The sequence below is a fragment of the Punica granatum genome, chromosome 8 (genome assembly GCF_007655135.1).
Source record: "Punica granatum isolate Tunisia-2019 chromosome 8, ASM765513v2, whole genome shotgun sequence".
Classification (NCBI taxonomy): Eukaryota; Viridiplantae; Streptophyta; class Magnoliopsida; order Myrtales; family Lythraceae; genus Punica; species Punica granatum.
The window spans coordinates 24,830,653-24,847,883 of NC_045134.1; the positions used below are offsets into that span (position 1 = coordinate 24,830,653).

General features: G+C 41.7%; 2 protein-coding genes across 3 annotated transcripts in view; both read right to left on the bottom strand.

Moving 5' to 3' along the window:
• LOC116187986 (protein argonaute 1-like) overlaps window positions 1-15,979 on the bottom strand; it is a 31,454-nt gene extending 15,475 nt beyond the window's left edge. The window contains exon 1 of the mRNA XM_031517064.1: window positions 15,881-15,979. The gene's annotated coding sequence lies outside the window, so the exon portion shown is untranslated. The remainder of the gene's footprint in view (window positions 1-15,880) is intronic.
• On the bottom strand, window positions 1,069-16,017 carry LOC116187985 (protein argonaute 1). Of its 2 annotated transcripts, XM_031517061.1 has the most exons (20): window positions 15,881-16,017; window positions 15,355-15,498; window positions 5,480-5,952; window positions 5,189-5,394; window positions 4,954-5,103; window positions 4,731-4,864; window positions 4,518-4,627; window positions 4,311-4,417; window positions 3,939-4,194; window positions 3,722-3,829; window positions 3,568-3,639; window positions 3,357-3,479; window positions 3,091-3,256; window positions 2,739-2,998; window positions 2,489-2,631; window positions 2,270-2,396; window positions 2,049-2,184; window positions 1,886-1,959; window positions 1,669-1,795; window positions 1,069-1,553 (listed from the first exon to the last, which is right to left on the bottom strand). In XM_031517061.1, the coding sequence occupies exons 2-20, from the start codon at window positions 15,488-15,490 to the stop codon at window positions 1,327-1,329; spliced, it is 3,135 nt and encodes a 1,044-aa protein (XP_031372921.1). In that variant the 5' UTR covers window positions 15,491-15,498; window positions 15,881-16,017; the 3' UTR covers window positions 1,069-1,326. The 2 variants fall into 2 exon arrangements, with proteins under 2 accessions (XP_031372921.1, XP_031372920.1); XM_031517060.1 differs by lacking the exons at window positions 1,069-1,553; window positions 1,669-1,795; window positions 1,886-1,959; ... (13 more) ...; window positions 5,189-5,394; window positions 5,480-5,952 and adding exons at window positions 10,474-10,929; window positions 11,045-11,171; window positions 11,262-11,335; ... (12 more) ...; window positions 14,332-14,481; window positions 14,567-14,772 and having other exon boundaries at window positions 14,858-15,498.
• Between the last annotated feature and the right edge of the window lie 1,214 nt (window positions 16,018-17,231).

Genomic DNA, 17,231 nt, shown 5'->3' on the forward strand with positions numbered 1-17,231 from the left:
GTCTACTCCATGTCCGTCAAATATGTTTGGCTCCTTTTATTTTGGCATTGAGATTTTTTAAAACATTAGTCTAGCTCTAGATATAGGCGATTTCAAATCTTTAAGATTTTTTTAATCTATTATACAAAGATTTAAAATATAACAATGTTAGTAATTTAGTAATTTTTTATCAACAAAATATAGGAGTTTACAAATGGTAAAATCTGTGTCCAAATTAAGAAAGAAAAAGATGATTGAGGAGAGTGATTAATGGGTTCAATCATAATTATTAGAGCCATAAATATGGTATTAGGGGTAATTTTGTACAACAAATAACAAATAGGGTGTACGGGTAAAAAAGGTGGGAATAGCCTCAGCCTTGTTTTTATTTCAGTTAGTTTTTTTGTGAGAAATATCATTTGAGGGTAATGTGAAATATATTTTAGAAATGTAGTGGATGGATGACTAAAAATATTTTTGTTCACATTTTTATAAATTATATTAACAAATGTATTAATGATGATGAGGATCATGAAATATGTATTGTTGCTGATGAGGATCAGGAAAAATGTAATACTAATGATGGAGTCCTGTGATTAGCAAGTTTTGCAAGTGTTTGTATTTCTGTGTTTACTTTAAATTTTTTAAAATTGAAATTATGAATATTATTTGAAGAGGGAGCACAACTCTCAACGTATATAAATTTTTTTGTATTTCCGACAATTTGTATATATTATGTGCACATATAATTTTTAAAAAATTTTTTATTGTATTTCTAAATAATTTAAGTGGATTATGATCTTCGCTCCTCCCATCAAAAAGCTCACAGCCCAAGCATATCCAATTCAAGAGATAATTGAATATATCCAAAGAAGATTGTCCATCCCCTTCTCTTTCCATTCATCCTTTCCGGACCTCCTAGCTCTAAACCAACCTGACGAAAGGGGCCGAACCTTAGCAGCTGATACAAAGGTCCCGTACATACACTCTAGCGTCGAAAACTAGCATTAGCTATCCTTAATGTTGCCAACCTCTAAGGTCTAACTGAAAGGTCGCGCCTTTCCGAATGTTGCCGTCTCCTAATGTCAGTGGGCAAAAGATAATAATGCACTTAAACAATCACAAGTACAAGCAAGATGTCCACTAATATAGCAAAACCAATCTAAGCACCATTGGTTATTCCACCAACCACACCAATAAGAGATCCCAAGATAGGGATCTCCAAAAATGTCGCACAAAACACTCAAAATACACACCATAATATTGTCTTAATCATATATATCTAACAGTTGTTGCTCTTAGTGCTCCTTCAGTTCTTGTTCCCCAAGCCCCGAGCACCTGCTTCGCTTAGCAATAGAACATCACTCGCTTGACATTGTCCTTGAGTGCCGGGAGGGGTCTCACCGCAGCACTTGCACCTGGGGCACGAGTGCTTCTAGAGATGCCTGCTCCAGCAGCACCACCACCTCTTCCAACCGTAGCCCCGCTTGCAATGGATCCACTATCCGAGGTCTCAGGCTCCGTGTAGAACCGGGCCCTGAATGCAGCAAGGTGGGCATAATACGCTGGTGGCACTGAAAACCGGAGGAAGGTTCCGTTAGTTAAGAAGATAAAAATGAGCAAGATGTTCTCATTTCTTCATCCAATTAAGTGAGTAACCATACGACAGGAAAGAACAGAACTACTTACCGATAGAAACTGAGCGAGTGCACCTTGCATACGTGTAGCACAGGTTGTTGGTAAGAGACTGTAGGCCATCAGCTGTAAACTTGTTTTCGTCCCAGAGAACATGATAATGGGCAGGGCGACTTGTACCCTATCAGAGAAGAACAGGTAACACATTAGAAGGATTCGAGTTAAAAAGTAATTGATCAAATAAATTAGTTGTTATATGAATGAAAGGTACCTGAATTCCAGCATGACTACACAGGTAGAAATCAAACTCAGTGGGGTGGCATATCTTAGAGTCAACAACCGTTCCTGCGCAATTGCAACACACATATCAATAGATCAGACCAGGATAATCAGACACTGGTTAAAATAGAAACTAGACTAGAGAATTGTCTTACCAGGCAATATGTTACCACTCCTGTCAACAGCGCTACGGTCATTATGGTTATTGGCAAAAAGCCTTGTGTGGTGGCGTTTTTGGACCACCACGAAAGTCACTGGAGGCTGATAGTCAGGCTCCAAAGAAGCACAGGCCTGAGAAAATGAAAGAGAGAACTTCAAAAAAATTGATCTACAAAAGAAAGAATTAGGTGTTTCTCATATGAAAGGAAAGCTTTACCTTCCGAATAGCATCGAGTTCATCCAGCAGGACTTGGTTGAACTGCCCTTCACTAACCCCATCCCTATAGAATATAATCCGCTGAGGCTTTTGTCCAGTTGAACGGCGGAAAGATATAAGGAGCTCCCTGAATTGAATAGAGACAATCAACCATCAATGATACTATCATCGCAAGATATTTGATAGAAGACATAATGAAATTCAAGAGGGAATACTTACTTGATCATGCCTCCACTTACAGTCCCTCTAACAGGATCTTGCCAGATCTTGAAAAGGTCTTGGATAAGCTCCTGGCGATGAGCTTGGGCAGAGACCAGACCAGTATATTTTGTGACCTCCGGCCAATCTTGGGAGGCAACAACCTACAATTGAGGAACATTTTAGATCCCCTTAGCGCAAAACATATACAATGGGAAACTCTCATAGTGAATATATTAAAGAAATAAGTGAAGAGACAGAGATAACTCACAGAAGCTATTGAAGGACTAGTGTCCTCCCCTGGCTGAGGATGTGTCACATCCGCCCCAAAGATTATAGTGGGACGGTCACTGACCTGGGGAATACGCCTGGACAGTGCATCCACAAGAACGGTGTTACTTCCCCCAACTTTCACATTAATTTTAAGGGCCACATTGGCCAGATACTGCTTGCTCTTCTTGAAGACGTGCTTGGTCAAACAGCATTGGGAAACAATTCCTAGGTCGGTCTCACAGATCCTCTTGAGATCACCTATGGACGCCAAAATGTACAGCAAGACCATTAGCTAAGGAAATATGCAATAATGCATGAGAAGATAAAGTAGTCAATCAAGGGATTCATACCGTATAGAGAACCATTCTCGTCCGGTAGAATGACAATGAGAAGGTCGATATCTTTGCCTTTTGGTTGAAGCTTGGTCATCGCCTCATGATACCGAGCCTTCAGGACCTTCTCCACTTGATCAGGACGAGCACTGATTGGAGGCAAGATAGATTCTGGGTTGAATGCCTACACACCAAGAAACAGATGTCAAAGGCATGCCCTATATAAAGTTAAACACCATCAAAATAATTTAAAGGTTTTATATATGGGGAAAAAAAATACATACCATGCCAGAAATGTCACACATAAAGGCCAACTCCTTGCAAAAGTCACGAGCAACAGGATCCCGAACATCCCGAGAGAAATTAATGCAAAACCAGGTGTTGACTGTCCCTCCATTTACCATTTTCTGCTCAAAAGAAACAGCAAGTTAAACCTTTCCAAAAGTACTGAGAGACATAAAAAAGAAAAAAAAATCATAGTCTAGAATCACGTACTTTATTCATCATATTCCAGCAGCCAACCTCTGGAAGACAGTCCTTGATGCGGCCTGAATCATGGTATTTCAGCTGAAAAAGGGAAAATGAAATCAACAAAAGGCATTCGCTAAACAGAAAAGTAATAGTACACCAAAGAGAACAATATCATTACCCTGGGTGCTGGAAGAATTCGGGCTTCAACTTGGGCAAGCTTCTCGCTGATCTTAATGCCAAACTCCTTTGCATAGGGGTCCTCACCGTACGCATTATGCCGAACAGTCTGAAAAAGAAATATCATATTATTGTCAAAAAGTCATACTCCAAGTAATATGGATGCACAGCCTAACTATTTCAGGGGACATATACAAGCACAAGGTATCCAAGCTCACCCGCAGGATGTCCTGTTCCCTCTCATGAGGGCGCTGGCAGTTCACCTTTAGCAAGGCAGTGATTTGCCTTTTAGTAAGCCTCTTGGAATAGCGCTGACCTTCCACAATCTTGCAAACCTCCATGGGGAGATAGTTTGGCCTGCTCTGGTTCCCCACTTGCAGGCATGGCCATTGAGTATGTTGAATTACGAAACCATATGTTTCGTAGAAGTATTCTACAACAGACTTCATAGTGCCTCTATCATCAACGGGGAACCTGCAAAACAATAGAAATTAAGGACAAATAAGCTAACATTCAAGTTAATGCAAACAAAAAACTATATGAATTCTACAAGCCAATTGGCTTAGACATATGAGAACATAATTACTTACGTCAGCTCCCTCGTTGCTTGTGGGGTCAAGCCAGAAATTCGGTACTTCCTCCGCATGTTGCCTCGGTGTGTGACCTCAACTTTAACTCCCCTTAGTGCCTTCTTAATCTGTTTTTTTTTTTGCCCAGGCAAAATAAGAGAGAGCAAAACTAAAAGGCTGAGAGCTAATCCCAATATGATTTTGATAACCAAATTAACAATGTCCCACCTTCACGCGATCGGAATCAAATAAAGGCCTTCCGGTCGCATCACGGTTCAGCAGCTGAGCAACAAACTCAATTACTGGAAGGGGCTCAAAGAAAGCAGTTGACGACATATCTGCAGTCCAAAACAAAGAAATTATTAACTTAAAGAGTTCAAACCTTGTATGCACAATGAGGAAAGAGAGCAGGAACTTCGACAAAAGAAAGGGGAAGCATACCAATATTAAGAGAGAGTCCCATCTGAGTTGGACGAATACTCTGATAGAATCCCCGCCAGCTTTCGAGGCCCTCACCCAGTGATTGCCTCCTTCCCAGATCAGGAGAGTAGAAGGATCTCCCCACAGGACAGTAACTGGAGAAAAATCCACCAAGTATTTGTTATAAATAATGCCCACTCTGTTGACTCAGTAAACAATTTTGCTCAGCAAAAACGAATCATACCAAGAATTTGGAAGCTCGCGCAATACAATGTCCAGTACTTGAAGCGCATCTTGTGGTGCCTCAGCTTGCCTGCCTTGCAAGAACATACCCAAGTGGTGAAGATCAGCCCTGGCAGCCAACTTGATGACAACCTTGAATTCCCGCTCTCTCCTGTACAGAGAGTGAAATAAAAGAGCTAAGAAACCGAAGAGTGAAGGCTCGGAGATTCAAATATACAGAGATTGAAAAATAAGACCTTTGGTTCCCGCCCTCGTCTTCATCAATGAGAGTAATTCTGAAGTCACTCGACAAAAAGGGCAAGGGCCCAGCAGTGTAGAGAGACTTGCGACCATCATAAGCTGGCAGTCGCTTCCCAAGATGAGATTCCCTATATGTGTCGACCAGCTTCTTCATGACTTGACGACTGACAAGTCTGGAGGAGACTTCAGGGGTGATAGAGACCTGACATTGAATCCAATTAGTTAGTTAATTAAATGCAAGCAGGCCAACAATCGTAATAAGTGGCACTGTGAGAGAGGACACTTACATCGTACTGATGCAAATCTCTATCGGGCAGTTCGGCAAAGAAGTGATTAGCCTTGACAATGCACCTGATGCCGGCGCTGCCCTTTCCCGGCCTAGCCGGGAATTTCATTCCCTTGGTAGAAGCAGGCTGGATAGCCAGGCTTGTAGAGCCCTCCTGCACAGAAAGCTGCGAAAGCTGCTGTGCAACCTCGGAGGGTTCAGCTGGCCCTGATGATGATGAACCAGCTTCCGAAGGCACGGGCTGAATAGACACCCCAGCTGGAATGGCTTGGTGCAGATCAGGAACAGTTCTGGGCGGGGCCCCCTGGAGCACTTCGCGTCCGCTGACCATGCCCCCTCTTGGGCCATAGCCGCCACGCCCGCCATGCTGAGGAGGAGCACCTCCCCTTCCGCCCCTGGACTGATACTCAGAAGGCGCATATTGTTCCTGGGGCATGCTACGACCTCGCCCCTCACCATAACCACCTCGTACGCCTTGGTGCGGACCTCCTCCGAACTGCTGTGGTTGCTGGGGAGCACCTCTACCTCGGCCAGCGCCGCTGGACTCTTGAGGGTTGGAGCCCTCGGCACTAGTTGAAGGCTCAGTCCTTCTCTTCCTCACCATGATTGTATTATGCAAAAGAAAACCCTCACCTGTTAAAACCGAAAAGTGAGAGAGCAGAGAGACAGACGGTCGCGGTAGAGAGAGAGAGAGAGAGAGAGAGAGAGAGTGGGGGAAGAGGGCAAGACTGTAGGCACAGAGAGACGTAGCAGTGAAGGAAGGAATAAAGAGCCGATGAGAGTGGAGATGAAAGAGTGAAGAACTGATGAGGGGGGCAATCCACGCAGAGGGGGTTTATAAAGGTCAGGTAGGTGAGTGGGCCCGATGCATAAAGAAATCCAACGGAAGGTGAGTGGGAAGTATTATATATATATATATATATATATATATAAAAAGGAACTCACATGATTGGCCGCCACTTCCACTTCCATACCTTCCCCCACAATTTATACTCTCAGCTACGCTTCCTACTCGCCCTATAAAACTCCACCTCCGCAAGTTACAACTTTTCGATCAATCAAAATCAATTTGTACCGCATTATGAATTTACGAGAATACCTCTGCCGTTCAGCTCCTCATGTCGTTCAGCTCCTCATGTCGGCCTTGAAGGGTATCGTACAGGGAAAGATGCGAGACTATCGGATTCAACATTACTGAATAGTCATACGATGGTACCGGAACTTCATTACACGAAATGGTGGAAAACCGAGCTCCAAATACATGATTAAAGAGATGATTATGATGACAAAATTTGGGCGATGTGATATAATTAGACGTACTTAAATTTTATTTTATTTTTTGTGAATCTTGATATCCAAAAATTCAATTGATCCCTAACTAATCCAATCGAGCTTGATCGGTCCACTAAAAGGTAAAAATCTTTCAATGTGAATTTTCTAATACTATAGATGATGCGGATGTGTATGTATTTTGTTTCTTAAATTGGATAATTACTTCCCTTGGAAGGCGGTTAATGGCCTTTCCACATCTAATACGACTAACTACCCCATTGATACATAGAATAATTGTTTTTTTCTTAATTAACTTGTCCTCATTAATTTTAATTACATCATTGGCCACCCATGAATACGAGACGGAATGGGCAATTGATCTCTTCATTATTTTTTTTCCCTAACACATTTCTATTATTTCGTGAAAGAAGGGCTAAACCCACAGGTCCTGTACATGAATAGATATAGTATCATCTCAGCGAATTTCCTGATATTGTGAAAATGTTAAACGGTAATTCCTAACAATTACATGGTGGGATTAAGCTGAACAAAATTATGGTCCACAACTCATGTGCTCGATGGGTTAAAGTTTCGATGGATACAATCTTAACATATCTCCAAGATAGATTCAACTAAGAATTCCGCCCGGATACCGGCTCCTATTGATTTCTTTGGACATAGTTTAGCCTGTCATGTTTGTTAGATTAAAGACTATCTGGATTTGACATACATGGAGCTTGTTCTGCGTGTATAACTAATGAGCTTTTATAGCACATAAGTCTAAACGGGTCACAGTCGAAGATATACATTTTGGGGGCATAGGATGTTGACAAACCGAAACCATATTTCATCAAGACTGCTATTGCCTCCACTATTTCATCAGAATGGTACCAAACCGAAACAATAACTTAAAAAAGTAAACTTACTAGCAATTTAGGTATTGCTCGTTTCATGTAATAACCCGAAAGACTAGTAAGGCTACCTACACGGCACGTAAGAAGACCTTTCTTCGACCTTAAGGTATATACTACGTTAATATTTTCTTTTTTATTGGTATGGCATGAATCTTTTGACCATACCGAAGTCTGCATGCATTTCCTGCAAAAATAACTCGCCTTTCGACGCAAGAGATCTCTGGGCGAAGAAAGGACTTTAGAAAAATAAGTAAATGAATAACTTACATCACTAGGTTGGGAGGGAGAAGCAATGATCCCTTCGCAAAGAAAATTAATGATAACGATCGACTCTTCTATTTTCATTAGTAATTAAAATCATTGATTTTGTGAATGGATAAAATTCATGACCGAAAGAGTTTAACCCTTTGATGGATAGATCTGGCCTAAACTAAATTAGTCGGGACTCATTGGACATTCGGATATCAGGATGCATGGCAGAAGAGAAATTAAACGAGAGTAAATTAATCGTTTGGTCGTTGAAAGATGCAAGTTACATCAAATCCAACCTCAATAAATTCTTTACATCTAATTGATTCTCGAAAGATTAACTGTACATCAAATCCGACCTCAAGAAATCTTTTACATCAAATTGAACTTTGAGAGATTAAGTGTATACCAAGTCCGACTTCAAGAAATTTCTTACATCAAATTGAACCTTGAGAGATTAAGTGTACATCAAATCCGACCTTCCATCAGAATGCCATCAAAAAATGGATGGAAAAATTTGATTTGGCATTCAACAGCTGATGCAACATTGTTTGATTGTTTTCTTCCATCATATTGCCCCTTCCCATTACTTTATGATATTATATATTTATTTTATTTCAATTTTAGTCATTCCCTCTCTTATTACTCATCTTACTCCCACGCAATCATATTTTCTAACAAAACTAAATTAAAGGTTAGAAGCACTGCAAACCAAAAGAACAATTTGATTGAACTTTCTAAATCCAGTTATCAAATGTATTTACAAACCAACTAGTAAGCATTTAGATTTGCAAAAGCAAAACTAAACTGGAAAATATTTACTATTTTCTCATTAAAATCAAAGCTGGACACCAAAAGAAAAAAAAAATCACAGCAACAATTGAGACAAGATTCGATTAAAACATATGCATTTAAAGGATTAGAAAAATCATCTCTCACTTGCATCTCTTGGGAAGACAACAGTGTTGTTAATGAATCAACATGGGATTCCTCGTCACTAGAACAATAGAAAATGCTATTAGTGAGATCATTGTTCCAAATTGAGACAAACCCCAAATATTGATACCTACCCACCAGAAAGGAATACCCAAACATCAAGAGAGAATGAGAAGGGAAAAAAGAATAAAAGAGTTGGCAGAGGTGCAGTGGAAAAGAGCGCAAAGACACACGATACAGTCAGGCAGGGCAAAGCATAGAGAGCTAAAGGCAAGGAGAGTGAGAGTGACGGAGAGATTACGGCGGCAGAGATTGGCGAGTCCACATCAAGAGCACCAGAGATTGAGGAGGGCGTGCGGGGAAGAGGAAGTTTTTCCCGCCTCTAACTGAAAAGTGAGGAAACTGTAAGAAATACTTTTTTTAAGCCAGACAAAAATGATGAATAATAAAAAATGGAAGAAAACAATAAAACAATGCCACATCAATTGTTGAATGTCAAATTAGATTTTTCCATCTATTCTTTGACAGCATTCTGACGGAATGTTGGATTTGATGTACACCTAATCTCTTAAGTTCAATTTCATGTAAAAAAAAAATTTGAGATCGGATTTGATGCAAGATGGCCACTATTTTTAAATTTTTGCTCAATATCATTGGGTTCTCAAAAAACTTCAAGCCGTATTGGGTTATTTCACATCATTTTTCAGTTATGCCATCATATCAATTCTTTTTCTTTTTTCTTTTGAGTGAAATTCGTAATTCCGCTGATAAATTGATAATAAATTATTTTTTTACCACGAAGAAAGATAAATATAGAATCCATACTTTTTAATGGCATGTCGAGTTTTAGCCTCTTTTTATGCTAGATTAATAGCGCTAGGACAGAAATCGCCGCAAGATGTGATACATAGTCTTTTATTTGGCAATGAGTCAAATGGGAGCAGAGGTGGCTAATCCTAAGAAAGACCACTTGAGAACTATCTTCACAACCCAAGAAAAGGTTGCAGAGATGATAGAATGTAAAACTAGTTAGCATAATCTGTGAAACCTTCGAAGAACTCATTCGGTGCCACACGTATTCCGCCTACAGTTTGAGATTCCGTCACAAGGGCCGAGTCAAGTGCTACGTCTGTGGGTACTCAAGTTGTCCCGATTTCGTCCCTGATGTTGTCAAACCCGACGTCTCAGGACCGGAGTGGTTCAATTTGATTTATTCACCTTCTGATTATAGAGAGCTCAGAAATCCTGGGCCTTGACAGCTATGTGGATTTGAACGAACAATGGACGATACTTTACGCCCTTTTAGTATTTTTAAATTTAACTCGAATAACGCATCACGTAATTAAATTGACAAGTTCCGTCAAATGATTCGGATCGTAATCCTTTTATTTTTTCATTTTCTATAATCCTCAAATTTTCTTTTAATTTCTAACCATTTTCAACGTTTTCAAATCTGATCCGCATTGTGCAAAAGATTTTATCATAAAGTCAACAAGTTAAGTGTTTTTTAAGTTCTCATATCGTACCCCGATGCACGTAATTTCGCAAATGCGCTACGCCAAACTATCCGATCAATAGGTTGAAAAGTTATGCCTTTCCGAATGTTGCCGTCTCCTAAGGTCAGTGGGCAAAAGATAATAATGCACTTAAAACAATCACAAGTATAAGCAAGATGTCCACAAATATAGCTAACCAATCCAAACAACATTGGTTAATCCACTAACCACGCCACTAAGAGATCCCAATATAGGGATCTCCAAAATGTCACACAAAACACTCACAATACACACCATAATATTGATTATATCTAGTGCTCCTTCAGTTCTTGCTCCCCGAGCTCCGAGCACCTGCTTCGCTTAGCAATAGAACATCACTCGCTTGACATTCTCCTTGAGGGCTGGGAGGGGTCTCACCGCAGCACTTGCACCCGGGGCACGAGTGCTCCGAGAGATGCCTGCTCCAGCAGCACCACCACCTCTTCCTACAGCCCCGCTTGCCATGGATCCACTATCCGAGGTCTCAGGCTCCATGTAGAACCGGGCCCTGAATGCAGCAAGGTGGGCATAATACGCTGGTGGCACTGAAAACCGGAGGAAGGTTCCGTTAGTTAAGAAGATAAAAATGAGCAAGATGTTCTCATTTCTTCATCCAATTAAGTGAGTAACCATACGACAGGAAAGAACAGAACTACTTACCGATAGAAACTGAGCGAGTGCACCTTGCATACGTGTAGCACAGGTTGTTGGTCAGAGATTGTAGGCCATCAGCTGTAAACTTGTTTTCGTCCCAGAGAACATGATAATGGGCAGGGCGACTTGTACCCTATCAGAGAAGAACAGTTCATACATTAGAGGGATTCGAGTTAAAAAGTAATTGATCAAATTAATTAGTTGTTATAGGGTTGAAAGGTACCTGAATTCCAGCATGACTACACAAGTAGAAATCAAACTCGGTGGGGTGGCATATCTTAGAGTCAACAACCGTTCCTGCACAATTGCAAAAAACACATCAATACATCAGACCAAGATAATCAAAGACACTGGTTAAAATAGAAACAAGACGAGCGAACTGTCTTACCAGGCAAAATGTTACCACTCCTGTCAACAGCATTACGGTCGCTATGGTTATTGGCAAAAAGCCTTGTGTGGTGGCGTTTTTGGACCACCACAAAAGTCACTGGAGGCTGATAGTTAGGCTCCAAAGAAGCACAGGCCTGAGAAAATGAAAGAGAACTTCAAAAAAAAAAATGATCTACAAAAGAAAGAATTAGGTGTTTCTCGTATGAAAGGAAAGCTTTACCTTCCGAATAGCATCGAGTTCATACAGCAGGACTTGGTAGAACTGCCCTTCACTAACCCCGTCCCTATAGAATATAATCCGCTGAGGCTTTTGTCCAGTTGAACGGCGGAAAGATATAAGAAGCTCCCTGAATTGAATAGAGACAATCAACCATCAATGATACTATCGCAGCAAGATATTTGATAGAAGAAATGATAAAATTCAAGAGGGAGAGACTTACTTGATCATGCCTCCAGTTACAGTCCCTCTAACAGGATCTTGCCAGATCTTGAAAAGGTCTTGGATAAGCTCCTGGCGATGAGCTTGGGCAGAGACCAGACCAGCATATTTTGTGACCTCCGGCCAATCTTGGGAGGCAACAACCTACAATCGAGAAACATTTTAGATCCCCTTAGCGCAAAACAAATACAATGGGAAACTCTCCTAATGAATATAGTAAAGAAATAAGTGAAGAAACAAAGATAACTCACAGCAGCTATTGAAGGACTGGTGTCCTCCCCTGGATGAGGATGTGTCACATCTGCCCCAAAGATTATAGTGGGACGGTCACTGACCAGGGGAATACGCCTGGACAGTGCATCCACAAGAACGGTGTTCCTTCCCCCAACTTTCACATTAATTTTAAGGGCCACATTGGCCAGATACTGCTTGCTCTTCTTGAAGACGTGCTTGGTCAAACAGCATTGGGAAACAATTCCTAGGTCGGTCTCACAGATCCTCTTGAGATCACCTATGGACGCCAAAATGTAGAGCAAGACCATTAGCTAAAGAAATATGCAATAATGCATGACAAGATAAAAGTAGTCAATCAAGGGCTTCATACCGTATAGAGAACCATTGTTGTCCGGTAGAATGACAATGAGAAGGTCGATATCTTTGCCTTTTGGTTGAAGCTTGGTCATCGCCTCATGATACCGAGCCTTCAGGACCTTCTCCACTTGATCAGGACGAGCACTGATTGGAGGCAAGATAGCCTCTGGGTTGAACGCCTACACACCGAGAAACAGATGTCAAAGGCATTCCCTATATAAAGTTAAAACACTGTCAAAATAATTTAAAGGTTTTATTACATCTGGGGCAAAAATACATACCATGCCAGAAATGTAACACATATGGGCCAACTCGTTGCAAAAGTCACGAGCAACAGGATCTTGAACATTCCGAGAGAAATTAATGCAAAACCAGTTGTTGACTGTCCCTCCATTTACCATTTTCTGCTCAAAAGAAACATAAAGTTAAACCTTCGCAAAACTGCCGAGAGATATACAAAAGAAAAAAATATCACAATCTTGAAGCACGTACTTTATTCATCATATTCCAGCAGCCAACCTCTGGAAGACAGTCCTTGATGCGGCCGGAATCATGGTATTTCAGCTGAAAAGGGGAAAATGAAATCATTACAAGGCATTCGCTAAACAGACAAGTAATAGTATGCCAAAGAGAACAATATCATTACCCAGGGTGCTGGAAGAATTCGGGCTTCAACTTGGGCAAGCTTCTCGCTGATCTTAATGCCAAACTCCTTTGCATAGGGATCCTCACCGTACGCATTATGCCGAACAGTCTGAAAAAGAAAAATCATATTATTGTCAAAAAGTCATACTCCAAGTAATATGAATGCAAAGCCTAACTATTTCAGAGGACATATTCAAGCATAAAGTATCCAAGCTCACCCGCAGGATGTCCTGTTCCCGTTCATGAGGGCGCTGGCAGGTCACCTTCAGCAAGGCAGTGATTTGCCTTTCATTAAGCCTCTTGGAATAGCGCTGACCTTCCACAATCTTGCAAACCTCCATCGGGAGATAGTTTGGCCTGTTCTGGTTCCCCACTTGCAGGCATGGCCATTGAGTATGTTGAATTACGAAACCATATGTTTCGTAGAAGTATTCTACAACAGACTTCATAGTGCCCCTATCATCAACGGGGAACCTGCAAAACAATAGAAATTAAGGACAAATAAGCTAACATTCAAGTTAATGCAAACAAAAAACTAAATGAATTCTACAAGCCAATTGGCTTAGACATATGAGAACATAATTACTTACGTCAGCTCCCTCGTTGCTTGTGGGGTCAAGCCAGAAATTCGGTACTTCCTCCGCATGTTGCCTCGGTGTGTGACCTCAACTTTAACTCCCCTTAGTGCCTTCTTAATCTGTTTTTCACGAGACAAAATAAGAGAGAGCAAAAACTCAAAGGCTGAGAGCTAATCCCAATATGATTTTGATAATCAAATTAACAATGTCCCACCTTCACGCGATCGGAATCAGATAAAGGCCTTCCGGTCACATCACGGTTCAGCAGCTGAGCAACAAACTCAATTACTGGAAGGGGCTCAATGAAAGCAGTTGACGACATATCTGCAGTCCAAAACAAAGAAATTATTAACTTAAAGAGTTCAAACCTTGTATGCATGATGAGGAAAGAGAGCAGGAACTTCGACAAAAGAAAGGGGAAGCATACCAATATTAAGAGAGAGTCCCATCTGAGTTGGACGAATACTCTGATAGAATCCCCGCCAGCTTTCGAGGCCCTCACCCAGTGATTGCCTCCTTCCCAGATCAGGAGAGTAGAAGGATCTCCCCACAGGACAGTAACTGGAGAAAATTCCACCAAATATTTGTTATAAATAATGCCCGCTCTGTTGATTCAGTAAACAATTTTGCTCAGCCAAAACGAATCATACCGAGAATTTGGAAGCTCTCGCAATACAATGTCTAGTACTTGAAGCGCATCTTGTGGTGCCTCAGCTTGCCTGCCTTGCAAGAACATACCCAAGTGGTGAAGATCAGCCCTGGCAGCCAACTTGATGACAACCTTGAATTCCCGTTCTCTCCTGTAGAAAGAGTGAAATGAAAGAGCTAAGAAACCGAAGAATTAAGATTCGGAAATTCAAATATACAGATATTGAAAAATAAGACCTTTGGTTCCCGCCCTCGTCTTCATCAATGAGGGTAATTCTGAAGTCACTCGACACAAAAGGCAAGGGCCCAGCAGTGTAGAGAGACTTGCGACCATCATAAGCTGGCAGTCGCTTACCCAGATGAGATTCCCTATATGTGTCGACCAGCTTCTTCATGACTTGACGATTGACAAGTCTGGAGGAGACTTCAGGGGTGATAGAGACCTGACATTGAATCCAATTAGTTAGTTAATTAAATGCAAGCAAGCCAAAAATATTAATAAGTAGCACTGTGAGAGAAGACGCTTACATCGTACTGATGCAAATCTTTATCGGGCAGTTCGGCAAAGAAGTGATTAGCCTTGACAATGCACCAGGTGCCGGTGCTGCCCTTTCCTGGCCTGGGTGGGAATTTCATTCCCTTGGTAGAAGCAGGCTGAATAGCCAGGCTTGTAGAGCCCTCCTGCACAGAAAGCTGCGAAAGCTCCTGAGCAACCTCGGAGGGTTCAGCTGGCCCTGATGATGAACCAGCTTCCAAAGGCATGGGCTGAATAGACACCCCAGCTGGAATGGCTTGGTGCAGATCAGGAACAGGTCTGGGCGGGGCCCCCTGGAGCCCTTCGCGTCCGCTGACCATGCCCCCTCTTGCGCCATAGCCCCCACGCCCGCCATGCTGAGGAGGAGCACCTCCCCTTCCACCCCTGGGCTGATACTCAGAAGGAGCATATTGTTGCTGGGGCATGCTACGACCTCGCCCCCCACCATAACCGCCTCGTTGGGCCTGAGGGACCCAACCACCTCGCACGCCTTGGTGCGGACCTCCTCCGAACTGCTGTGGTTGCTGGGGAGCACCTCTACCTCGGCCAGCGCCGCTGGACTCTTGAGGGTTGGAGCTGGAGCCTTCACCACCAGTTGGAGGCTCAGTCCTCCTCTTCCTCACCATGATGTATTCTGCAAGAGAAAACCCTCAACTGTTAAAACACAAAACGGAAAAAAAAAATGCTACGGCCAAAACTAAAAACCCTAGAAGTCATCTCATCTCAGCAGAAATCAACCCACTTTCCCACAGGATAAAAGAAAACCCGGCGCAACCCAGAACCCTAGAACACAAAATGTACACGATCTATTGGCCCAGAGCGTAAAACACGACACAAATTTATCGTCACGGTCCAAGAATCTAAAGCATAATCGGAAAGAAAACCGCAGATCGCCTCCGCCCAGCAAAATTTTCGCGGCCGCTAGGGCTGGGGCGTCGCGGATCCTACAACACGAAGGTTTTTCACCAAATGCGACCCCGGAAACCTAAAAGGGAAACCCTGTTTGGTCCAATTACCTGGAAGCTGGGCTTGCTCCGGCGACAGAAGAGGCACAGTGGAGGTGAGAGCAGAGAGACAGACGGTCGCGGTAGAGAGACAGAGAGGCGGAAGAGAACAAGACTGTAGAGAGAGAGGAGCAGCGAGAGGATAAAGAGACGAGAGTGAAAAACTGATGGAGGAGGGTCAAACCACACAGTGGGGATTTATAAAGGGGAGGTAGGTGCTCGAAAGTGACAACTCCGTCCCTACGCAGAATTGGGGAGCGGGGAGTGATCCGCTGCAGCCACCGCCATCACTCCCTTACCATTGCTCGCTTCATTCCGACGATTCCCTTCGAATTTATGAATTTTTTCCTTATTTTTCCCCCGTTTCCCAACTTTCCATGGTTTATGGTATGTGAAGAACATATTTCCTCCATACATCGCCATGAATCTGCTCTTGAATGGTAACTAACTCAAATTTCACCTACCAAATTATGGAGAGCGAGGGCTCCCTGGGTTGCCCATGCTCCGACCACCGTTACGAAAAGGGTGCTCACGGGGCGTCTGCGCGCGCGATTCTTGCAGTTGCTTCAGGATACGTGTCGAACGTGGCCGTTGGGTTGATCTAAGTCGGTCAAAATCCCGATCCTGCAATGTGGGGATTTTTATGTAATCACCTCATAAAGGACAATAAACTCTCAACAAATTACAATATAAATTGCAGACAATATATTTGTATATTTTTGTCTCATTTTTTTAACTAAAAATACATTTTATAAATAATATTGACAATATATGTAGATAATGAATAATATAATATTTTAATTGGACTAAATTATTAACCTTTTTATTTTCAAATTTAGATGTTCTGGGTATTTCTATTTTCAATTACCTAAATAACTACGTGCATTTTACTTTTTTATTTATTAATTGATAAAAATTGCACCTTTAGATAATTGTAGTCTGATTATTTTTTCATTTTTAGGATATATAGCGGAACTATTAAAAAAATCTTAATCAAATATAATATCTTGCGTGCACTTTTTATTTTACTTATATATATATATATATATGATAACAATAAATTGAAAATCAATTAAAGCATAATTAATATACCAATTCTCATTTACTATATGTATTATAAATTATAGATTCTAAGTCTTTTTTATTGGTATTGGGTGTAGCGCGAATGCATAGCTCTAGTATATATAGATTCAAGTTGAAAAACGCATAACCCCAAGGGAGTCGGTTTAATGGTTAATGTGCACCCAAATTTGCACCGAGATCCGAGATCGAATCTCCTTGGGGCTACCGTAGTGCCTTTGGCTTAATTACCCACTCCGTGTACCATCGGGGATTAGTCCCGGGTTAGCAAAAAAAAAAAATT